Raw genomic sequence first — 25,555 nt, 5'->3', positions numbered from 1 at the left:
TTGTTGCCAGGTGAGTCAGTTTCAAGAGGTCGACGCCGCCGCGGCCGCGCTGAAGAATCTACGCACTTTGTCACGGTATTTTGCGGTTCGCTCGACTGTGCGATAAAGTGCACGGAAACCCTAGCGCGGCGCGGAGCAAGAGAGGTCGACTGCATCGCGGAGCTTGGCGCGGCCCATCATCAGATCATGCACTACAATGTACAGACAGTGTAGCCTGTAGCCAGTGTAGGCAATGCTGTAAAAGCAGAAATTTTCGGTGGTGTTTTATTTTCGGTAACTATTACTTCGGTGCCGAAATTTTTACCGAAAATAAAACGCACCGAAAATGTCGGTATAGTACTAGTACACTTACCTGAAACGCGGGTTTACCGAAAATTTCCCTCCGCCGAACCGCCGATTTTGGAGAATACCGAAAATATTACACCACTGAAAATTTCTGCTTTTACAGTATCAGTCTGACAACTCGTACACTCTACAGTATTACCATTAGGGAGTAGTATTTTTACCACTCCCTACTGCACAATACGATTGTGACATAATCGTACACTACAGTCAATTAACAGATCATCGCTCGACATAACAAGTTATGTAACAACTCTTGTCCGTCTTGATGGTATGGCATTGTAATAATAATGCAAGCCGAGCCGAGAACTAACCACTTCAAATGTCAAAGGATCAGTCCCCCCGGTACCCCCCCCCCCCCCCCCCCCGCCAGTTCAGTGATAGTTTACCAGGTATGATGTTGATGATAGCTTAATTACCCCAAGGCGGAGGACATACTGCGGGGAGCAAACCCATTTCTAGCGGAGGACATACTGTAAGGGAAACGGCTTCAGTGCTGCTAGTACTTGTAGTAGATAGTTAGAACAACTGACATTGATTGATTGATTTTTATTTAAGGATTGTCCAAAGGCCGCAGAGGCCTATCGAGGGGACATGCGCAAGCATCTTGCCTCGGGCGTACACACGATCAGGGAGTCTGGATGCTCCGAGGTGCTAATTATAATAATTATGTAATGTTACATGCACCCCAGGCCAATGCCTATTACAGTACAAAGTATTAGCAACCAACTCTCAAGTACCACTGGTACACCCAAAACACACACTACGCAACACAGGCAATACAGTACACATGCAGTCCATGCACAGAACTCAGATGCATGCTGCTGCTGCTGCTGGTGGTGGGCAGGGCTGATAGCCTAAAAGTTAGCCACCCACGCAAGCCACTACAGTCATGCACTCAGCTTTGCCACATGATCCTGCAACAAAAAAAAGTGCACATAATTTTAGTTCCAACGAGCCGACTGATACCACACTGCTGACCGATTTCATGCCGATCAAAAAGGCAGAAACCGACAATGATTTAGTGCAAGCCAGGAGAAGAATTCAATGCATAATGACATAAAAGGCATCAAAATAGTGTGGTATAAAAGCGACCATGTTAGGTTGCCTGCAAACTATTTATGTTAGGTTCCTGGTGAAAATATCATTATAAGCTTTTGTTTTTCTCGTACATAAAACAACTCGTGTTGCATTCAGTGATCAAGTCTGCTTCTCTTGGATTAAGTTGAGAAGAAGGGCATCTGACAGATAGACATCCAGCCAGGCGGAAAGATATCTGAAACCTTGTTTGGCGAGGTGGGATAAATATGATAGTGCGTGGTGATTTTATAGTATCATTTTTGCAACCATTTTGAGACAGTACGGCAATTTTTTTAATTTTTAAAATGAATCATTTCAAAATGTAAAAGAAGACCTGGTGGCAGCAAGAACCAGTCCAAAGGGTGTTTTGCAGAGTTTCGTAATTGAACCGAAAACGACTGTTTTAAAAGATTGACGGAGTAAACTATGAAATAGGGAATGCGTGGTGCACAGAGCAAGCTACAAGAATAGACGACATACGCTGGACCGCAGATCGGATATCGGGAGAGAGGTTACGCCACCCGTGTCATATCCTTGTTCTGCTCAAATGCACTCCACGCTTCGTTCAACTCGACGAATATGGCCTTGGCCAGTGCTTCCTCTGGCAGCCCACTCAGCTACGCAAATAGAACCCAGGGGCACACACAGGTAGAGAAGAATGGTCAGTTCAATTTTGTCCAGATCAAAAGTACACACGCAGGATAACAGCATGTTGTGTGGTTGATCAAATCATGCAACAGTTAGAGCTAGCGTGGTAGTAGTTCTAACTATAAAATCTGTCATGGCACTACCCATTGCCCCAGGCTGCACGTAGTCCGCACCTATATTCGAGAGGGCTTCATTCTTATTTCAAACGGTTGTTGCGGGGGGGGGGGGGGGGGGGGGGCTATTACGGTATTCAAGAGAGTTTTCATATTCGAGAAGAGCTTCTAATCGAATGCGTATGGTATTCCTGAATCCAAAGGATTTTGTTCACAAATGCTACACATCTGCACATCCAGCTTTTACGGCAGAGAGTAGTTTACATGACAAAGGTTCAAGGTTTGTCAACCTCCTAGCATCTCTGTTCCAGAGTTTTGCAGACAAAAGCTCTGCTGAGGGAATTGCTATCACGGTTGCGACGATGCTGTCGCTGCAGCAGCCGTTCAAGTGCGTGGGCCAGAAGGAGCAAAAGGTCCATCTGCAACGCAACTTGGCCCTACGGGACCAGGGAGACATCAATGAGCTAATGCTTGAGGCACGGACCATCCAGCGTCATCTCAGAGATGCCACAGGGAAGCCTCGTTCACGCTCCTCTACGGACGACAGTGCAAGGCAATTCGCCTCTCTGGTCTACAATGGAAAGCTGAATGCCGCTGGCCGCATGCTCTCACCCAACAATTCCGGTGGAGCTCACAGCCTCAACAGCAAGGTTGGTGATGAGACAGTACGAGATCTGCTGAAGGCTAGGCACCCACCAGCGGAACCTCTCCACCCATCAGCTGCTATGTCGGGTCCTCTTCCACCCCAGCCACACCCAGTTCGGTTTTCCAGTATCACTGTGGATGCAGGCAGGAGAGCAGTAGTACTCAATACCCATGGAGCTGCAGGTCCTTCGGGAATAGATGCTACGGCCTGGAGGAGGGTGTGCACGAGTTTTGGCAAAGCTTCCGATTCACTTTGCTCAGCCATGGCCTCCATGGCACGCCACATAACATCGTCATATGTTGACCCTGGATCACTAAAAGCTTATATTGCCTGTTGCCTCATCCCACTCGACAATCAGCCAGGTGTTAGACCTATTGGGATTGGAGAAGTGGTCAGGCGAATCGTAGGCAAGGCTATACTGGGCTGTTTGGGTCCTGCCATTGCAGATGCCACTGGATGTCTTCAGCTGTGCGGCAGCCAAGAAGCTGGCATAGAGGCTGCAATTCATGCCATGCGGTAGGCATTTACGCAAGATGTGTCCTCTTCGCGGATGCGTCAAATGCGTTCAACAGGCTGATTCGCGATGTTTGCTTGAGGAACGTCGGCCACCTATGCCCGAAATTGGCTCCCACACTGATCAACAAGTACAGAGAGTCTGCCCGTCTCTATGTTGATGGAGAGGTACTCTTCTCTAACGAAGGGACTACGCAGGGGGATCCATTGGCCATGCCAATGTATGCACTGGGCATGGTTCCCCTGATACGTTTGGCATCGGAGAGTGGCTCCCTACAGGAGTGGTACGCGGATGATGCCAACTCTGCTGGAAGGCTCGGTATGCTACGCACATGGTGGAACATCCTTGTGAGCCGAGGCCCAGAGCTTGGGTACTTTATCAATGCCACCAAATCTGTTCTGTTGGTAAAGCAGCAGCACAAACAAGCCGTCAAGGAGGTGTAGCTATACCGGTAGAATTGTCCTTCCCCGGAAAAAAAGAAAAAAAGTTTACAGGACAATCATACTTGTACAAGAATTAGAAACCACGAGAATACGAGACTGAAAAGCAGGACCACATACAAGGAACACATCTTCCTCCTAGATCTGACACCTAAGTTCAAAAATTGCACACACAGCATGATCATCGACTTTGCTGCTCTGATGAAGGACAAACGTTCATCAGAAAGATGGCCTTTACATTTGGAACAGCACAAACCAGAAAGAAAAACAATGCTACGTCTTGCCGCTCACAGGAAAACAGCTTCACTAAAACATCTCATGGGAATGATATTGGTTTCATGGAATGGTTGTGTGCACGTCAACACTCTTTCGTCTTTTACCAAGTGGAAAGGCTCTATTCTGACGTTTTAGGTAAACAATGTGGCGCCAACAAACAACTGGGCTTGAAAGCGAGGACGTCAAAAAGCCAACAAACATCCACTTTTGGGTCAAAGTTGGATCCACTCAGAAAATAGTGAGGTGCAGCATCTGATTGGTAGGCCCCTCGCGTCGCATACTGGTGTGGTTTTTCTACACCAGGAGTGGGTTCCCCAACCGACAGGTAGGGCCCAGTCCAGTCAGTACCGGTGGATGTGTCACACCCTACTGTGAACGACATCGCCCAAGCATGCATGGATCTATAGTATTCACAAAAATCCAAAATCAAGCTCAAGTAGATCCAACAGTCAGTATTGTCTCGACTCCCGCCTGCTTGTAAAGCAGCACTTTCAAGCCCTGTATCATTTCAGCACAACATACAGTATCACCAACCTTGTCAGGATGAACCGCCAAGCAAGCTTTACGATAGGCCTTCTTGATCTGTGTTGAACATTCAAAACCAGGAAGGAACAGACTATGGCCTGAGCCCTCCTATTGGGTACAGCAGTATAACAGGTTGGCATTATAATGCAGAATGTGTTGAAGGTACTGGCAACTGGTGTTATCAAAACACATCAAGTGACCAGCTTGCAATAGAGTTTTCTTCATGAATTGAGTTTAAAATTGGCTAGGGCCATACTGCCTAATTCGTGCTATGTGGGGATTTGCCTCAAGATATTCATTAGTTTGCAACTTGTTATAGTGACTTGTCTCGCAGCAGAAGTGGGGGTCTTTTGGGCACGGAAATCTCACCAACAAGTTCTACATTAAATATGAGTGAAGTAAACAAACTTCGAGCTGCTAAGACTGGTCACAGAAAGCTCTCTCTCTCTCTCTCTCTCTCTCTCTCTCTCTCTCTCTCTCTCTCTCTCTCTCTCTCTCTCTCTCTCTCTCTCTCTCTCTCTCTCTCTCTCTCTCTCTCTACTCTCTGTCTTTGAACAAGATACATTAGCGACGTGCTGTCCCTGACAAAAAAATAAATTAAATTTCACGGTTCGCGGGAGACCGAAATCCCATTAGCTGCATCCATGTTACCCTCGTGCCAGGCCACGAGTTCCCAATTAACTGTGCTGTCCCTGACAAGCCGTTGAGATTAACACGTATGGGAAACGTGTTGCGATGATTACGGCAACGCTTGTGCGATGGGCGAGTCAGTTAAACTGAAGTCAACGTTTCCGCCACAGGCATTTTTCATTGATAGAGTGAAGAGAGGAAGAAATCTACAGGATTTGTTTTATCTTTGTTGTAACTAAATCCTTTGCAGTGCACAAGACGTCATTCTCAGCATGGTCAAAGCCATCACACAAGCCTGACCTCATTCGGCTGCACCAGCTGATGCATGCCAACAGGCTTCCAGGTGGCACCATCCCACAGAACATCCGGCAGTGCAGCTAGCAAGGCTCTGATGTTCTTTCGCTTTCCGTCCGTCCAGCGCATGATCTATGCAGAATCACACAATACATGGGTACAGTCGCTATACGGTTGGCTGACAGGGGAATTAAAAAAAGAAGTTGATCTGCCTATATAAAATGTCGGCAATCTAGAAGAAGTGGCCGTGAAGCCCGACTTGAATCAATTGCCTGTCTTGATATGTTTACAACGATTAGAAAACGTTTTCAGCCTCCAAAAAGTAATGGCGTCCAACGGACCTTTCTTGATTGTAAAATGTAGTCAATTAGGCAAAATAAGACTTGCACGCAAACTTCAAGTTTGGTTCAGGTGCTCATGCTTCAAGTATGATTTGGGCACATAATCCAGTGTCATCATGGTGTGTGCTGTCTCTTCCTCTCTGGCACCAGCCGCACATGATGCTTCCTTGGGGCAGAGCATTATTATGGTGATCACTTCAAATGCAGCTGGCGTGTACATGTGGGGCTACTTGGGGCAAGGCAATTGAACACTACCGAGCATATACTTCCCAACTGACCTTCAGCTTGACGGGATCCATGGTTTTCTCCAGCTCTTTGTTCTGCATAGCCTTGAGGGAGACGTTTTGATTGCCTTTGTTCGTCTGGAAACCCTGACTTGAAAGCAGGTCATCGAAAGCATTCTTTTGTACCTTGGGTGCAACACCTGTTCGGACAAATCCAGACAAGGAAATGGCAGACTGTATAGGAAGATATACCGTAAAGTACCGTTGATCCGTCCCCTCTATAATTTCCGCCCCCCCCCCCCCCCCCCCCCCCCCTGTCGAATTTCTGCCTGGGAAGTGACTTCGGCGTATACAGTGAAATACGGTGTTGAACCGACGAATGCACTGCTGTACGTAATACGTGCCAGTACAGGATGAAAATGTGCAGAATCCAGCATGCCAAGTCTGATCTTCTGCTTTGTTGTACATCATACTGCGCTTGACCGACTTGATCTAATTCCCGCCCTCTGGTGAAAAACCAGCTGGGAAGCGACATAGCACGTGGGAGAGGAGGGGGAGGGGGGTCAACGGTCCTTTACGGTACTCATTAGCACAATGTCTTGTTAGAAAGCAATTTGGGACACTTAGCTTGGATTTCAATTTCGCTCGGAGTTGTACCGTATGTGTGCACCTTTAAAGCCATGGAGGTACAGGTGGACTCCCTTTAATTCGAACCTCAAATTGCCAGGCCCTAACTTCGAATTATCCAGAACTTCTAATTATCCAAATGCAGCCCCATGCACTGATATGTATGTCAAAATGCTTGAAATCGCATGCTGAATATTTTTTGCACATTTTTATTTGCATCAACGAAACATAGGTGGTCAAACCGGTCTTGTACAACGGATCATCAAAACACTGGATCGACACAAAATCATTTTGACATTATCTTCATCTTCTAGTGAAGAAGTAAGTTGTCAGTCACTGCAGCTTTCCTGAAACAATTTCAACGGAAAAGAACTGCGCTGCCTAATCCGCGTCATGAACTTTGAAGGCCTTCGAAAAGCAGCACGTCGTTCTGAAGAACGGAAGTGGAGCATAGGCATCGACAATATTTACGACAATAGTGTTGTTGTTCGCCAACATCCCCGCGCACGAGCTGGCGCGGCAAGAAAGGCCATCGAGATCCGCGAAGAGAGTCAGCCACCTGGAAGAAGTCGTCTTCAATCAAACCTTTGCAATTTGCCTAGCACGGGCTTGAATCAAATTTCGAGAGAAGGTGGGTTTCTTGAACGCTATAGTCGATCCTGCAGCGGACCATCAATCGATTTTTGAGCTACTCTTGGCTAGAGAAGAAGAAAAGAATGAACTTCGAATTACAAGGATAGCAACTCAATCTCACTTCGAAATAAGCGTTCAAAGGACATAGTCAATGTACTGTAAACAGCTCTTCTGTACGAAGACTGGGTTCGAATTATCCAACCGGCGCACTTTTCGTACTTCGAATTATGCATTCGATTTTGACTTGAAGTGACTTGCAGAAGATCGGTACGACGAAAAAGTTCGAATTACACGGAATGTTCGAATTAAACCGTATTCGAATTAGAGGGAGTCTACCTGTATATTCGATTATAAAGCCAGTCTCAGTTATAAAGCCATGGGCTTCATAAATGAAAATTTCATAATGACATTTGAAGTATGTTTTGTGAAAATGAAGGGATAAGTACTATACTAACAAACTTGCAGCCCAGCAGGAAGGGTGAACAAGTGGATTTAGATGGAAATTTCTCTGTGGACTTTGACTTTTATGGCTTGGCGTAGTGGGTGAGTCATTTTGCATCTAAAATAGCTCGGAAAGCAGCAGTGCTTCGAATATAAGGCCATGGCTTTAAAGGCGCTGACATACGGGATATATTTACAACAAAGAAAAACGAAGGGTGCATGACCTGCAAACATAGGCTGGGTCTTCATCACAGATTCCATGACTGTGATACACTAGCACCTGTCCAGCATTTCACCAAAGTGTTAAAGTATCTTGATTTGCAGCTGGAGAAAGGGCCCGTTGCAATGAAGATAATAAAAATCAGTAGAACCGGCGACCTGAATTGTCCAAAGGTCGTGGCCCAACACCAGGCCACTGTTGTGGTGTGGAGCTTGCTCTCGCCCGGAGGTGATGCGAATATGGATTGACTGCACCGCATGAACAGTGCGTGCAGTGTATGTGTCATATAACCTACACTGTAGTTACAGTCAAAAACTGGCTCATATGCCATTCCCTCAAAACCCAGACCATGAAGGGTCGACAAGGTGGCGGGGCGATCTTGCGGGGCCTTTAAAAATACGGTACATTATTTCGTCATGATTTTTGCGACAACATGAGGAAGATACTGGTATAGCTCACTGACTTGTCAGTTTGAGCACTCTGGCAAGGTACGTTCGGGCCTGGTTTAAGTCTGGAAAATATATTTTTTATTGCTATCAGGTTCGGCCTCATTTTCTCTGTACTGCACTGATGAGTCCACAAAGGACGAAACAGTTCTGTCCGCAGATTGGGTATATGAGTGCTGTACATTTCAAGTTTTCAACCCTATTGTAGAGCACTAAACGCAATCAGCACACATGCTATGGCAAATACTGGCAAACATGCTTACCCTGTGGTCCTGCTCGCAATCCTCGTTCTCCCCGGTTACCAATCACGCTGGTGTACGGTGAGCCAACGCCAGTGTTCTCAAAGTTTGCGCTGGCGGAGCGTGGCTTACGGATGTTCGCATCGCCAGCATCGGTTGTGCTGGAGTTACTTGCCGGCACCGTCAGCGGTGATGATCTGTTCAGGTTCCTGTCCGACTGGGACACGGACTGCTTAGCATCCGACGAGAAGCTGTTAAGTTGCGAGAACGGGTCGTCCACGGTAGCGCTGCGTCCTCGACTTAACGCTTGTACCTGCGGTTGGGCGTGAGCCGATGATGGCATGCCAACGGTCTTGGTGCCAAGGTCGAGGGAGTGAGTAGTGCCGCCAGCGCCTGCCTGAGCAACTCGCGCAAAGACCGGAGATCCGCCAGCCTGCCTCATGCCCACTCCGGCCGCCGCCGCGGGAGGTCCCATGCCGGCGAACGATGGCTGCCCGAATGACATTTGGCCTGGGGCGTGCCTGGGCAATCCAGATAAGGTGCTCCCGGCGGTGCACTGCTGATTGGGACGTGCAAACGCGTTGATAGATGTGCCAGTCTGACCCACACCACCCATCAGGTTTTCACCAGCTGTACAGGTACTGGGTGCTACAGTCGGCGCAGCTTGCTGACAAGAACTACCCATCAGGTCACCACCCATTAGGTCACTGAACATGGCTGAGCTTGGCTGATGGCTTGTTGTGCTTGCCATGCCACCCAACAGATCACCAGCACCAGCACCATCGCCACTAGAAACAGCAGCAGCTGCAACAGGCTGGAACGTTGCGTTATCCGTCAAGTCACCTAGCAGGCTCGCAGCATTGGTGCCAGTATTCGGGGCAGACGACTGATCAGAGCAGTCTGAAAATATCCCAAACAAGTCGTTTGCTTGACAATCTTGTGGTTGTTTTGCGGGCTGACTTGCCGATGGTACAGATGTGTAATTAGGACTGGGGCTGAAGGCAAGAAAGTCGTTCGCCGTCGATGTTCTCACTCCTGGTGCTTCACTGAAGTCGGCGCTGGTAGCACTGTTATCAGTTGTATGTTGCTCATCTAGACCCAGCAGGTCCACTGCAACAGTTCCACCACTACTACCACCACCACGACCACCATCAACGGAGATAGCACTAAGTGCACGGGAATCGGGCTGGGAGTTGAGGCCGAGTAGACTGTCAACATCTTGATTGGAACCGTCATTCTGTGGCTGAACAGGAACAAGAAGCAGAGCAGAAACAAACGGATTGCTATGCCTGTGTGCAGCGCTGAGAAATCAGTTTACCCCAAGCATTTACTACCGGCACGTCCTGTGAACTTGTACTATCAGCCCGTAGCACTAGCCAAAAGGGATTAAATGACTGGGAAAGAACACTATTAGCAAAAAAAACCATTTCACAAATCGGGTCGGTCAATTTTTCGAAAAAAGAAGAAGAAGAAGAAGAAGAAGAAGAAGAAGAAGAAGAAGAAGAAGAAGAAGAAGAAGAAGAAGAAGAAGAAGAAGAAGAAGAAGAAGAAGAAGAAAGAAGGTCTCGCTAGGATCGGATCGGCTGGACCGTGTGCCACGCCCCGACTGTAGATACATTAGACACAGGAGTACACTGTTAAGTACACAACTGTGCTGTGCACTCCTAGCAATGAGAACACCTGGCTAGGCACTATTATAGGGTACATGACATATTGTAAAAGCAGAAATTTTCGGTGGTGTTTTATTTTCGGTGCCGACAATTTTTATCGAAAATAAAACGCACTGAAAATTTCGGTACTACCAGTACTGTATACATTTAGGCTGTGTTTACATGAAGCGTTTCAACCCGGGTTGAGTTCGCCCCGGGTCAGATTTCAACCCGCCATGTACACAAAGTGAATGGCGCGTTTACATGACGCATTGCGCTTGACCCGGGTTGAATCAACCCGGGTCAAGAAAATCGTACAAACGTACTTCTGTGCGTATCTCGCGCCAGGTTTGAACAGCACTGCAGATGCAAATTTCGCGCGAACGGATTCACGTGACCATACAGGACTGTAGAAGTAGACTTTTGGCGGCATATCAGTATTTGACCCGGGTCAACTGTCTTCATGTAAACGCTCACCTCTTTTGTCTATCGTACAGACTTTCAACCCGGGCTGAACTCGACCCGGGTTGAAATTTCTCATGTAAACACAGCCATAGTACTAGTACACTTACCTGGAAAAAGGGTTTTACCGAAAATTTCCCTCCACCGAACCGCCGATTTTGGAGAACACCGAAAATATTACACCACCGAAAATTTCTGCTTATACAGTACTAGTTTTTTCACAGCATCGGATTCCTTCGAACATACAGTTGAACATCGATTATCCGACCACCTCTGGGCAGACAACTGTCAGGCGGTGTTCAGATAAGGCAAATGTTCCGGATAAGAAAAAACTGTCACTAACACACTTTCAGTGGTTATTACTAGCCGCACGACCTTTTTACTTTTCAAAATTTTCGTATTTTTTAAATGGCTCACTACATGCACAGTGCGTACTCTACGGCACGTGCGCCCAAAAAAACTGTTACGGATAATCGAATGGTCGGATAGTCGACGTGCGGATAATCGATGTTCAACTGTAACTATAACCTGCAGTGGGCATGATAACATGACATCGGACATTTTCCGGACGTTTTCGGAGGAAATCGGACCAAAAACACTGGGTCCGGACACTTTGACCAGGCGCTTTTGAAAAAATCGAACTACTTCAAAAGTACAGTGATTTGTGTGCATGCTCGCGATGTGTGCTTGTTTTCAAGTGCGTGCGTACATGTACCACTAACTAGTACGCCCGTGATCAGGGTTAGGGCTGGCTTGGGCCGGCGTGGGCGTCATGCGCCAAGCCGGATATCAGGCCACGCATGCAGGCTGGTTGAAGCGCGCTTGCACTTGTCGGTTGGTGTCGAGTACACGTAGATCTGTAAATGTACTGAGACTACAGTACTTTTGCGAGTGGTGAACGAGAGTTGAGCCGTTGTCAAAATGTTTGGAAAGAGGAAGGGTGACGGTGAGAGCTCTGCTCCGGCGAAGAAAGTAGCACGCGGAGCGAAAACGTCTACTTGTGACAAGTGGGTTTCCGATAGTGACAAGGAAATGAGTACCTCCGCTTGGCTGAGGTACGAGCGACAGAAAGACGACCGGCAATTGGTGGAAATTCTGAAATGCGCGGTGTGCGTCAAATTCGAGGAGCAAGTGAAAAGCAGCAAGATACGTCCGGACATGTCCGGCCAAAAATGGAAATGAAAGGGCATGCCGTCCGAGCACTTCGAATTTCTTATCATATGCCCTGAACCTGTATAACAGGTAAGAGAATTATAAGTTTATACTTGAAGCAACAGCCAATAACAAAGAAACCGACAAGAAACCAACCGGCTGAAGAGCGTAAGGCCAACTAACCTTGTAGTCAGGTTGCGGCGAGCAGTCACTACCAAGATCGCTCAGTAGATTAGGCTGTTGTCCAGGCCCGTGTACACCATCACTACCACTGGAGTACATCTCCAGCAGGTCATGCGCAGCAGTCACATCTATCTTAGCTACACAACACCACCGAGTGATAGATAAGTAGCACCAAGAGGTACACGGAGCACAGCATGCACACACACACACACACACGCACGCACGCACACACGGTTCAAATAAGTCACTACGGAGAAAAAATGAGACGCCAAGGAGCAGTGTGAAGATTGGGAGAGATAGGGAACGAAGAGATAGATGGATACATGTAGTATTGTAGATAGATACTGACTTTGATGATTTGAGCCTATTTAAAGAACGCTGTTGCTCACTACTGTGTAGACTTCATTGCAATCAGTACTGCCAGTCAATCGTAGCTCCACTGATGAGATTTAATAAGGTGGAAACAGCTAGGTATCCAGAGATTGAGTAGAGATTGAGTAGAGATTGAGTAGAGAGAGAGAGAGAGAGAGAGAGAGAGAGAGAGAGAGAGAGAGAGAGAGAGAGAGAGAGAGAGAGAGAGAGAGAGAGAGAGAGAGAGAGAGAGAGAGAAAGAGAGAGAGAAGCAATGTCACGTATTAATAGAGACTAACCGAAGTCAGAGAGCAAAATCTCCTGCTCGTCCTTTGTCTCGAAGCAGATCAGGGGCACTCGTGGCCTGACAGAGGTGTTGGACCAAGAAGACACTTGCTGGTGGCCATCCCCTGGCTTGCACGCGACATCAACCAGCACCGAGAATGCTGGCAGGAACCTTGTGTCGTTCCTCTCGATGCCATCAAGATCAGATCTACGACGGACAGCGTGACCCAAATACAAACACAGAGCCAAGTTACGCCACAAGCATCCAGAGACCGCACAGTCCCTGTGCCGCTCTCCATGGACATCGCCGTACACTCGAGAGCAAGTCTGGACTAAGCCAGCCCAAGTACTCTACTCATCACTACCAGTGGAGGAACAGAACAACTGAGGCATGCCAGTGGGCAAAGCAACCGCCGGTGGCTTTGGAGTGTGCATGGCCTTGTGGTCCGTAAAATGAATGCTCAACTCCTGCCTTACAATCAGCATTGTCAGCTAGACCTGAATGATTGCCAAGATGGGTAGGCCGTGCTACACTCAACAACGCTGTGCTTTCCAGGGTTATAGCCGGAACAAAAGTGAAGGGAGGGGGGATCATCCGACCCATTTTTAGTGACTTTTACCTCTATTTTGGCAGCTACTTTCACTCACACCAGCAAACAACCGACCAAATTCCATTCCATGTTTTTATTCACCGGCCACTGGAACCCGCCATGAGTATGGTTTTCCGGGGCAAGTGATGATTATAGGAAGGCAAGCAATGACTCATACAATGCTGTGCTGCAACATGATACATTTATGTACTCATCATCATGCATATAAAATGGTGGCGCTAGCACTCTGAAGGGTGGCGCGTTCATTTTGAAAGGGGGCGGTCGAAACGTGAAGGAAGGCACAGCGCCCCGCTATGTTGCTTTGGAGAGAACCCTACTTTCTGCAATCACTGCTTCAAGTCTGCCTCAGCTGCAACTGTGGACAGTAATGCAGCGAAAAGGCGGTGCCTTGCGCGAAAATACTGATTTATCAACTCTCTCCCATATTAGGGGCAACATCGCCAAGGGAGCTGTATGCTAGGCTAGGACAGGTGTGTGTGTGTGTCCGTGCGTGTGTGCATGCGTGCGTGTGTGTGTGTGTGAGAGAGTGAGAGAGAGAGAGAGAGAGAGAGAGAGAGAGAGAGAGAGAGAGAGAGAGAGAGAGAGAGAGGGTAAAGACAAACGTGCATCGCACTGGGTTTATCAAAGAGAGCTCTCACCTCCTAAATGTCAGTGTCTCGCAGTTGTTCTCCACAAAAGCTGTGTTAAACTGAGCTTTGAACATGAGGGATGGGCTAACACTCTACAGACAACAAACATGACAGAAACATGCACGCATGCTGAGACGGTACTCTTTGCCAGGGTATAAACTGACCAGTAGTAAAGAGATTCAGTGCCATAATAGATATACAGTTGTGTGAAGCGAGTCATACTGGTGGTACGTGACAGAGGGAACAGACAACATCAGATTCTGATGCTCACCCGAGGTTCTAGTTTTAAAATTGTCTACTGCAAGCTGGATTATCACACAGCACAGTTCTTGTCAAGACAAACCTCTCACAATACAGAAATACATGTGAAGCAGTCACCAACAGAACAAACAAGTGGGATTTGAGTCTAATCAGTGCCCTGATGGTCAGCACACTGAAATCATGTCGAGCATCGTCGACTCAGCCTTGAAAGTGACACGCACATTTAACTTGTCCAGCAGGAGTGCTGTGTTTCTGCTTCAAGTTGTTTTCTGGGATGGCTAGACCCCAGAAATGAATCGCTTGGAGGGACACTTACGGATTATGTTGTACTTACCAGAGCTAGAAAGTTCAGAAATTGAATTTGTCAGAGCTTTGCGGCTAATACAATGAAATACGAAAGTATCGCTACAGTCCATTTCAAAACTATAGACGCGCAGTGTTTTTGAAATATTTCAAATTTGGCTGGAACTTTTTGAGAATAGTTTTCGGAATATTGCTCAGGTCCGCTCCACAATTACTCTCATATAGTTTCTAAACTATTGGATAACAAGACGCCCAATTTGGAAAAAATTATGCACAAAGTGATCACAGATTTTATGTGGTATAGATGCTGGCATAACGGTTTTTGCCCAGGTACGCGTCTATAGTTTTGAAATGGACTGTAAGTGTGTATCATTTCTGGGGTCTCTGCACGCCAGAGAATATCATAGGACAGAAAAATAGTACCTCTACAGCTCTTCTGTAAAACTGTTTCTCCTCAAAAGAGGTCGAGATATCTGAATAATATAAAGCAGACCCTGACAAAACTCACCATTTTCTTAATGCCTCGGCTGACGGAACTGGGCAGTGAGCGGCTGTGCGAAACGGTTATGGTGACGTCACCCTCAACCACCACTGAGTTGAAATGAATAGCAATGACACTATCTTCTTCCGTGTAGCTTCTGTTGTGCAGAAAAGGAAAGGAATAGTGAAGAAGCAAGAACTAGGCTTATTTCTGAAGCAGAACATTACCAGATATGCAAAGCGTTGGACAAACATTTGTCGGCAAAGAAATACGACCTTGCACTCTCATACAGCGAGCTGAAAAGTACCGGTGTTGTGTAGAAACTGGTGTGGCCTTTGCAATGTCTAGGTGAGATTTTCTTGGCAACAGCTGTACCAGGTACGGACTTGGAAAGGTGAATGAACACAGAAGTACATCACACTATTGGGATGATCTCTCTCAGATCTCCTTCCCGTCAAAGCAATACTGGTATTTTATACTTCGAAGTATGAATTTCCTAAAAACAAGAACCTACTTTCCCATTTCTGCAGGGTCTTGTTTAGATGGGGAACTCCAGATTAGCTTGCCAGATACGCTCACCTCAACGAGAGGTGTACAGCCAGTACTGCAACCAAGTGAAAGACAAAAGGAAATACATTCAGAGAAGTCGGCACATGACAAAATACAGACAAATAGAAACCACTCACATTTGAACAGGGCCGTAAGACATGCGCACCACACAAAGACCCCAGAAAAGGACAATACGCATGTGCGTCTGCTGAGCAAAACCAGCGCAAGATCCAACACACGACCTGCATAGATGTGACGATGCACTAGATGCGTGGTGCATACATAAACCCCATCCTGTAACAACAGCAATGCTGGCAATGCACCAGGATAAACCCCATCCTGTAACAACAGCAATGCTGGCAATGCACCAGGAGCATGAACGGATCACAGTAATGAGCAATCTATTTACGGGAATTCACAAGAACAAAAATAAAGGACAATGTCCTCTTCTAGCCCTGCCACCACTCAATAGCCATCACTGGTGCATGACAAAGTTATGCTCAAATGAACAATACACACAACTGTGCCGCACGTACCGGTTGAGGTTGTATTTTGGAATGCTTGTCAAACATAGCTGCCGCAAAATAACACTCTGGCTGCGTGGCTTGGACTGCTCAGGACCACCGAACACTTGGTAGCAGTAACGCAAATATCTGCCAAGATGCAAACAGCAATACTTCACTCATACACAGTTGCATGTCCATCCATGCCAAGATCATAATTTAAGTACGTATTACTAAGTGTATGTGCGCATGTGTGTCTGTGCGTGTGTGTGTGTGTGTGTTCGTGTGTGTGTGTGTGTGTGTGTGTTGGGGATTTCAGGGGGTGTCGGCCGTTGGGCGGTTCAATAGCCAATTGAGTCATCTTTCCAAGATTCCTTGAGTCTCTCTCCCCTCTCCCGGGGAGACCCACGTGACCAGTTTTGGCAGTGAGCAACGAGAGAGCTTGGAAGCTCAGGGCCCTACGCTATGCTTTTTTGCCTTGATGACCTAGACAAAAAAAGCATTCATCCCCCGATGCACTTCGCAATCATACTAATTCTTCCAAGTTGTTTCACATTGTGATCTTGCATTTGAAAGCCCTATTTGAGTTACCTGTATATGCATTGTGGCCAGCCGTCTTTGATGGCACGGTACGGTAGGGGATAGGGACGGGACAGGTACGATCGAGGGTAATACGACACCGTCTCCCGTACAGTACCGTACCATAAAACAGCTGGCCACATACAGCTTCCCGCAATATTTAAATAGGGCTTTCAAACGCAAGATAATAACGTAACGCAACTAGGAAGAATGGGTATGAATGCGAAGTGTATGGGGGAATGCATGTAGGGCGATAGTGCGGGTTCGAATCCCAGGATATGCCTGAAAAAAAGGAGAATTGAAAAATTTATAACATCCTAACATCCTATGCTTTTTTGCCGTCAGATACGGATAGCGCCAGGCGTGACACAAACAAACAAACACACAAACAAACACCAAATTAAAGCTGTGTGGACCCTGGCTAGCGCCAGACGTTACTGAAGTAACGTCTTCTGCATAGCTACGGGAACAAGTACAATAAGTACAAGTGTGTGTGTGTGTGTGTGTGTGTGTGTGTGTGTGTGTGTGTGCGTGTGTGTGTGCGTGTGTGTATGTATGTGTGCGTGTGTGTATGTGTGTGTGTGTGTGTGTGTGTGTGTGTGTTGCGGGTTCGATTCCCGACGATTATGATCACACACGTCCTTCTTCTCTTTCTCAAACTCCTCCTGACTTTTCTTTCATTCTCCTGGGTGGTTACCAACAGCCAGTGCATGCCAGAGTATGTGGTGTGATGTGTGTGCGGGGAAAAAAATGAATAAGGACCAAAAAGTAGGGATTCACTGGACAACAAAAGCCACTCCATAGCTGTGTGGTGTAGACCAGGCTGAATAGTGGCGGTCAATTCTTCAGCCTTGCAAGCTGTTGAATGGTGCAATCCCAGCACAAGTTGCTATGGCTTCTGCTGTAGCATCGCTATCAAGTATCATCGCCTCCGGCGATGGGCGTCAACTGGTCAAATGGTGTGTACATGACATTTTGTCCAAGAGCATTGTTTTCACACAAGTCACCATGCCTACATGAACATGACCCAAAGGAGTCTGTCAGCATGTCAGCATGACGGAGAGTTGTCAGCATGACAGAGAGTTGTCGGCAGTAGAAGGCTCAAGTCAACTGAAATCAGAGTCAACATAATTCTTTCCTCACCTGCCCTGTGATGGCAGCAAAAGCTCTCCTTTGTATCCGTCTGGGAAACGCCGCTTACAGAACACTTTAAGGCCAGCAAGGGGAGACTTGAACAGCCCGATGTACATGAAGTAGGCAACAATAGCGACGGCAGAGAGTGCCTTTCCATCCTGAAGCGAGGAGCAAAATGTCACAGTGGAGGTCAGAACAAGACTTCAGACTGCATAAAAAAAAGGAAAACACTTCAAAGCCATAGTACTGACAGAATTGCTCCATATTAAACAATCATTTATCTCCTGTGAAGTGTTAGCAATCTCTTTGCAGAATGGCGTTGAACACTCCAATGCAGCATTATATTAGCCGCCACTATGTTATAGCAGAGTAATGGTGATAAATGCTCTTTGCCAGAACTTGCAACTTAGAGAGCATTGTGTGGACAGGCGTGTATGTATCGCTATTTTGCCAGGTGTGTTTTACCATCATTACTCTTATCTCTTTGCCTCTAATAAAATCACCAAGTTGCGCTTGGTGAACTGATCCGACCCGAAGGGCAAAACTGGCACCCTGTACCAGTTCTGGTTACATCATTATATTTGTACATGGGTATGTCCAACAGGATTCGTGCAACTTCCAGGGCGTCAAGGGCCGTGCAAACTGAGGGCGTCAGATGTGCACTTTGCGTCGGACTTCACCGAGGGCAAGTGTACGTGCATGTACATGCTTCTTTTAAAATGTACACATACATACATGCACACTGAACACAAGCAGCAAGTAAACAATGCAGGATTTTCCGCAAATCACATCCATAGCGCATGCCCACTAATTCATCATGGCTCGTCGCTCACCTCACAATGAACAATAGCAGCACCTTTTTTGTTCGTGTCCAAATATACGTGAATTTGGCGACAGATGTTCATGACATCACTAAACTGAGGAGAACCTTTTGTTGGCCAACCACAATCTGTCACCTGAAAAAATTGGGGAGGGCAGAAGCAAAAAGGACGATGACAACAGATCAACATGGGAAGGACGAGTACACCACCTTATGAAGGTGACTCAAGCTACTGAAGGATAACTGCTGATCTTGCTTGCATGCATTGGTTTAACACTGATGACTGTGGTGTCATGTATTTAGAGTCTAGTGCACTGTATTGCTTTGTGGTACAAGTATTACATTGTTCATGATAGATAAGTAGATTGGGTTGCAAGGATAGCATGTTAGAAATAATTGATTGGAACATCTGGGCCGCTCAATTACGTTAAGAGCACACTCTCATCATTGTTAACTACATTGTTGATCATACGGGTCAGATCCTAGTGTTTACCTAGTCATGTAATTTCTCGTGCTGCTGTGTTCAGCTGGTTGGACTATTCTAATACCTTAAAATTACTAGCCTTCGATAGCACGTGCGAGTGCGGGCTTTTGCTGCGCAACTGGTATACCTCACAGTGTATTTAGAATAGTCTTCAATAATAATCTAGGTCAGTGAGTTTCACTACTTCCTAGAACCAGTACAAGAAACACCAGGTCCTGAGATTGTGCGGTGTGCGTGCGTGTACGTGCCGTAGAAGAGTCTGATGGTCTTTCCCCTTCACTGCCAACAACCAGTACATGTACACATATACGTATATATGTTAGGGCATCCTAAATCCCAGAGTAGAAAACTCCCTGAGTGTGTTAGTCTCCATTTTCTTGCACATGAACATGAACATACAGTGCAGTCGCAAAGAAGAGAAGTCACTTGTTGCACAGTCCGGATCTACTACAGCTTTGCCCATTTTTCTTCTGAGAGTGCTGCACTTTAGTCATTTGCTTGCCAAAACAAGGCCTAGACATAGCATTCTGGACATCATGAACACTGCACCATGTGATCTGAGTTATTGTTGTTAGCTGAGCAGACAGCAATCCTAGTGTGAGTTGCACATGGTCAACATAGTGATAAATTTCACCCCGCTGATGCGTTCTTTTCTTCCGATTATTATGCTCTTTCCTTTTTTCTTTCTTTTTCCTTCTCTTGCCATGGCTGGCTAATGCCCCCTCCTTTGCATTGGCTTCTGCCATTGGACGGTGAAATAAAATAGAAAATGAATAAAATGATTGAGGATTATTGCCATTGCAAACGCTTCATTGGGATAAACTACAGGTTTGTCTTGGGTCAATCTGTAGTTCTGCACACAGTTTTCCTAGCGATGCCATTGTTCCGATCAAGATTTTCACACTAGGAACTTACATTGCCGTTCAGTCGCTCTTTGTTGTACTGCAAACTGCAGAGATTGAACACCATGAAGTCATTATCATATCTCGCAGTGATGTACTCGAGGATCTCGTCGATTGGGTTGCGCATGACGGATTCCAGTCCTTCCACTGGCGCTGACATTACTGAACACAAGCGAAGACAAAGAGAGAAAATAATACCAGGTGAGTTGCAGCTACACTTTAGTGAGGACAACAGCCAAGAACTGCTGCATGACATGAACAGCAAAGAAAAAATGGATATACCCACTGCAAGCGAGAAGTATTGGTAGATGTTTTACATGTACATTGTACAACTGGTATGAAGAATGCACAGCAAGGAACACCGTATGGATTATGCGGCATTACTATTTCAAGTAGAGGTCATCAGCACGACAGGTATAACAGTATACAGCGCAGTGAACATACCCAGAAGTCTTGAAGTAACATATCTGATGTCCAGAGCACCTTTCGGAACTCTGCAGTACCAAAAAATACATGGAATGTCAAAATGCGGAATGTCAATGTCAAGTGGATCAGGTAAAAGAGTAGACACAAACAATTGCCGAGCAATCTGCCAATCTGGGTACATGTACTAGCACTGGTAAATAGTTCTGCGTTGACATCCTGCAATTAATGGGCAGCTGTACTCGCACGGTATATACTGCCAAGCATATACCAAAGGCATTGAACTACAACTGAACTAAAAACCAGAGTTGTGACCTTACACAGAGGTGATGACTTTTGTCGATGTCTCCTTGATATTCTTCATGAAGTTTCCAGCACTGCCTTTGACCATGCCGAACAGCGAAGATCCACCCTGCTCAGCTGTACAGTAGCACAAGATAGATGCAGCGCGGTGTGATATGATTGAAGAAACATCAGAATGAACTTTATTGACTAATCAATGTTGTGATTGCAATGCATGCACTGGTAGCACAGTACCCACTACACAGCTCCACTGGCCGAGCAGATTAACTGATCTACTGCAAGCACCTGTACAAGCACATACCGGTACTTGACTGCTGGGAAAGTGGTGAAAGGTAATAGGCACCACACATGTAGTCATTCTACAGCCGTGCAGGATGAGAACCTGGAATGGCACAATCTGAAGCACGGAGCAGTGCGCCTTAGGCCAAGACCACCAGGACTCAAAATATCTGATGTAGCGTCTCACGGCCTTCCTGTGAGCTCATTTGACCAAGCTGTAGATAGCAGCCGACAGCAGGGAAGTAGCCAGCACTGGCCCAACTGATAATCCGTCTCCGTTGAGATGAATTACCACCATCGGCTGGATATGAGCGCAAGCATGCACTCGCTTGGTAGAATACATTTACAATGCATTCTGCGCCACCTGATTGCCAATCAGTTGGGGAAAAATCCAGACTACTACCCCGAGCAGCACATATCATATTTTCTGGGGCAGAAGCCGCACTTTAAACATTCGTAACTCACCCCCCCCCCCCCCCAAAGGTCGGTGCGGCTTATACTACGAAGGGCAAATCAACCGTGATATACCGGGTAGATGTCTGTATTTGGTGACACAAAAATCTGGGTGTGGCTTATACTGCGGAAAACACGGTAAGCCAAGGACTCGAGCAGAGGTACTTACGAGCTGGAGCACCGGCACTCCCGCTCGACGAGCCCTGCACGAGTGGACATTCGGAAACAAAACAAAAACGAACATGAGCTGGAATACAGGGCAGAGATTGAAAGAAGACCAATAATTTTCGGCCTCTCACACCATTCCATACACTCTCTGTATCTCTTCTTCGCTATAAAACTGGTCATGCCCAAGTGTCCTCTATGGCAGCCACTGCAGACGTCTACGGCATACACCCGGCACTAAAACTGATAGAATGTGTTCAGATGTGGCAAATGAGATTGAGCAGTGCATGCGTGACTCAGTTCAAGGGTACATGTACTGCCAAGAGCACACAACCCCCGAGAGTGTGCAACTCCAGCTACGGGTCTGCGACGCGCATGATAGATACAGGGTTGCATGCAACACTGCTTTGGGTTCAACTCGCTTGTGGTCGCGTTGCGCTGCTTGCCAGCGTAACCTATTGAACCATATCACGTGATGTGAAGTTCTGCTGTCGCAGCACTGGATAGAGATTACGGAGGCAGTTGCACACGCTGGGGGTTATGTACTCACGTAGATCACCTTCAGCAACCTTTTTGGAGTAAGCCAAGGAATCCCTTAGCCAAGTCGGACTGCATGCAAACTCAATCTGACAACCCCCCCCCCCCCCACCCCTCCCCCTCCCCCTTCCAAGTAGAACAACAAGATTTTTCCTTTTCATATCCCTCAAACTATGAAGTTGCAACTGTCCATAATATGAAAGCAAATCATATTATGTATTCATTAGTTGAGGGTGTTGAAAAGGGAAAAAGTCTGAAGAAAAATACTTGCATGCACTGTTGTAGTTGTACCTTTAGTTATCCAATGAGATTCTCTCTATATGTGCAATCCCTACCAATGTCTCTCTCTCTCTCTCTCTCTCTCTCTCTCTCTCTCTCTCTCTCTCTCTCTCTCTCTCTCCCTCCCGTAACTTGGAATTGCACATACCTAAGAACACAAATTTACATAATTATACATCATGTTTACTTGTTGCATGAAAGAAGACGTACCCGGATTGGGGGCGTTTGGATAAGGATAGTTTTACTGTATTCTGCTGCTGCTAATTGGTTGGCTTTCCCGCTTTACGTCGGTAAGAAGCATTGTTGAAACTATTCTGCTGCTGTTATAAACTACCTGTGTGATCTGTGATAAGGACATTCAACATTCTTCCAACTGTCGATCTTAAAGGGGAAGTTAAGGCAAAAATTAAAATTTCACCAGTTGTAGTCTTCGGGGTGCTGAGTCAAATGGTCTTGGTCCGAGGAAGCTGAGACGCTCCCTTCCTACTTGAATCCCAATCGAACTCGCACACTTCCACCGAAACTGGGCGACTGCGCCCTACTAGATGGGGATTTGTATGCAAAATGTCACTAAAAGCGCCATTTCGTTCTTATAAAAGCACAGATGACCGCGATTGGCCCATATGTTGTAGTCTTTTGGACGCTGAGTCGACTGGTTTTGGTCCGAAAAGGCTGCGATGCAGCGTTCCTTCTTTATTCCCAATCGAACATGGTTGAACAAGCGGTCACGTGCTCCTGCGTACGCCAATCACCTGGTCACCGTGCCTGCAGGGTACAACTTACTAGCCTGTTTGACCTTTTTTGGGTGCAGTCCTGTCACTCGAGTTGAACCTTGGTGTGAAAGTTGTCGCCTGCTGGTGTGGTGACCAGGTGATTTGGGCACCCAGGAGCACGTGACCGCTTGTTCAACCATGTTCGATTGGGAATAAAGGAGGAACGCTGCATCGCAGCCTTTTCGGACCAAAACCAGTCGACTCAGCGTCCAAAAGACTACAACATATGGGCTAATCGCGGTCATCCGTGCTTTTATAAGAACGAAAAGTTTCGGTGGAAGTGCGCGAGTTCGATTGGGATTCAAGTAGGAAGGGAGCGTCTCAGCTTTCTCGGACCAAGACCATTCGACTCAGCACCCCGAAGACTACAACTGGTGAAATTTTAATTTTTGCCTTAACTTCCCCTTTAACTAGTTATATCAATGATTCCTTTCTCAAAGTTTGGCAAGGGGAGCATGTGTAGCTGAATAGATACTTGGATCAACTATTATTGGTTGGTGATCAGACAGGGTTATCACTGCATGACGAATGTATCTTGTGGCCATGGCCCATTGGGATCGGTATTGCATCTGACTTGCATGATACAGGTATGTGACTGGTATCGAATCAAAATTGACGTGTTTAGAATATGGAGACAAGTTATTTCGGAAATGACAAGCCACAAGCAAAACTCACCCGTAATCGTGAGGCTGCTGCACCACTAGAATCCATGGCTGCTGGCTTCTCGCAGGTCCGCGGTTTTCAAGACGTCTAACAACACAAGCTGGCCTGTGGCTTTCTCGATCTTCTCTTCTTTCCTTTCCGGAACTGATATGTTCGAAATCTGAAAGGCCTGATCTGCTGAGTGATCTCCTCCGGATCGCCACAATATTCAGACGACCGCGTCAATGCAATAGCCCTGAAACTCCATAATGTTGATAGGAGACAGCTAGTACATATAGCTGTCTTTGCACACTATAATCATTATTCTGATGATTGAAAAGTACTAACAATTGCATTTTTTGTTTTCAAAGCCACAAACAGAAATGGGTACACAGTTCAACGCTACCCTCGACCTCTTGCGGTCAACTACATGTGCAACTGGTCACGGCGGTGCGGAGTCAAGGTGATCGCTCGTACCGTATGAGCGCGAGCAAACCCATGCATGTTTTACGACTCGTTTCGGACTCGTACGTAGACTCCCCTACAGACCCTAGCTCGGCCGGGAGCGAAAGAAACCATGGAAACGCTCGTAGGGCCTATACTATAGCCTAGGCCGTCCTCTACCGTTGTGTACTACTCCCTGCTTATTTCAACCCCTGATTTTAACCAGGGAGTAGTACAATACTTGTATTGTACTACTCCCTGATTTTAACTCTGTCTTCCAACACCAGAGCGCTACTTTGGGGAAAGAAAAAAATGCAGTGGTCCCAAACACGAGCCCTGTTCACGCCAGCGGCAAGAAAAGGCATGCCTGCATGCAAGACTTTGAGAGCAAGGGAGCTGCATGCATGTAAATGCTGTTCTCTTGACCATATTTGACCACAACGAAACATCTGGGATCCGGTCTCCGGTCCGGAACTGACAAGCAACTGAATACAACTTGAACGCTGTACAGCAATCCCAAAGCTGTTCACAACCACACATGTTTGCTACCACCAGATTACACACACACACACACACACACACACACACACACACGCACATGCGCGCGCGCACACACACACACCAGGCCTGTCGCACCGACTTTGGAGGTGGGGCGGCCATGGAAGGGGGGTCCTCTCCGGGAAAAAATTTCAAAAATTGAAGGCGGGGAAGCCAATTGCAAGCATTTCCGGGTATTTGGTGCCATTTCAGTGTATGGTAACTACAATGAAAGTCTTTTTGATTCTGCAACAAACGAAGAAGACGCTGCGATCGGGGACAAACATTACCCTCCCCCGGGAAAAAATTCAAAAATTGAAGCCAATTGCAACCATTTCCAGGCATTTGGTGCCATTTCAGTGTAACTGCAATGAAAGACTTTTTGCAACAAACCACGATCGGGGACAAGGATTTGTCACGTTTGCGCTAAGCTGCGCGTGCGATCATTGTGCTTTGTTGTAATGTGCTCCAAAAAAAAAAAAAAAAACGGCCGAAAAAGTGGCCGCCCCGGCTGTGACGGCCTTGCACACACACACACACACACACACACACACACACACACACACACACACACACACACACACACACACACACACACACACACACCTTGACCTTGATACACGTTGCCTTGATAGGTTACATGGTCCCCGTCAGGGGAGAGGGGTGGAAGAGGCTGAGGAGCAGCACTTCTGATGGCGTACTA

The 25,555-nt window shown here is 46.8% G+C and overlaps 1 protein-coding gene across 1 annotated transcript; it reads right to left on the bottom strand.

Annotated features, from left to right (window-relative positions):
- Positions 1-1,273: 1,273 nt before the first annotated feature.
- On the bottom strand, positions 1,274-25,313 carry LOC135804636 (cyclin-G-associated kinase-like). Its single transcript, XM_065318550.1, has 18 exons — positions 23,905-25,313; positions 21,645-21,678; positions 20,761-20,860; positions 20,462-20,511; positions 20,031-20,179; positions 18,645-18,767; positions 17,821-17,969; positions 16,132-16,248; positions 15,561-15,650; positions 15,074-15,203; positions 14,011-14,093; positions 12,776-12,969; positions 12,126-12,262; positions 8,704-9,922; positions 6,128-6,273; positions 5,515-5,640; positions 4,594-4,641; positions 1,274-2,039 (listed from the first exon to the last, which is right to left on the bottom strand). The coding sequence occupies exons 1-18, from the start codon at positions 23,938-23,940 to the stop codon at positions 1,935-1,937; spliced, it is 3,036 nt and encodes a 1,011-aa protein (XP_065174622.1). The 5' UTR covers positions 23,941-25,313; the 3' UTR covers positions 1,274-1,934.
- Positions 25,314-25,555: the final 242 nt, after the last annotated feature.

The sequence above is a fragment of the Sycon ciliatum genome, chromosome 1, assembly GCF_964019385.1.
Source record: "Sycon ciliatum chromosome 1, ocSycCili1.1, whole genome shotgun sequence".
Lineage (NCBI taxonomy): Eukaryota > Metazoa > Porifera > Calcarea > Leucosolenida > Sycettidae > Sycon > Sycon ciliatum.
This window is presented reverse-complemented; position numbering and strand designations above follow the sequence as displayed.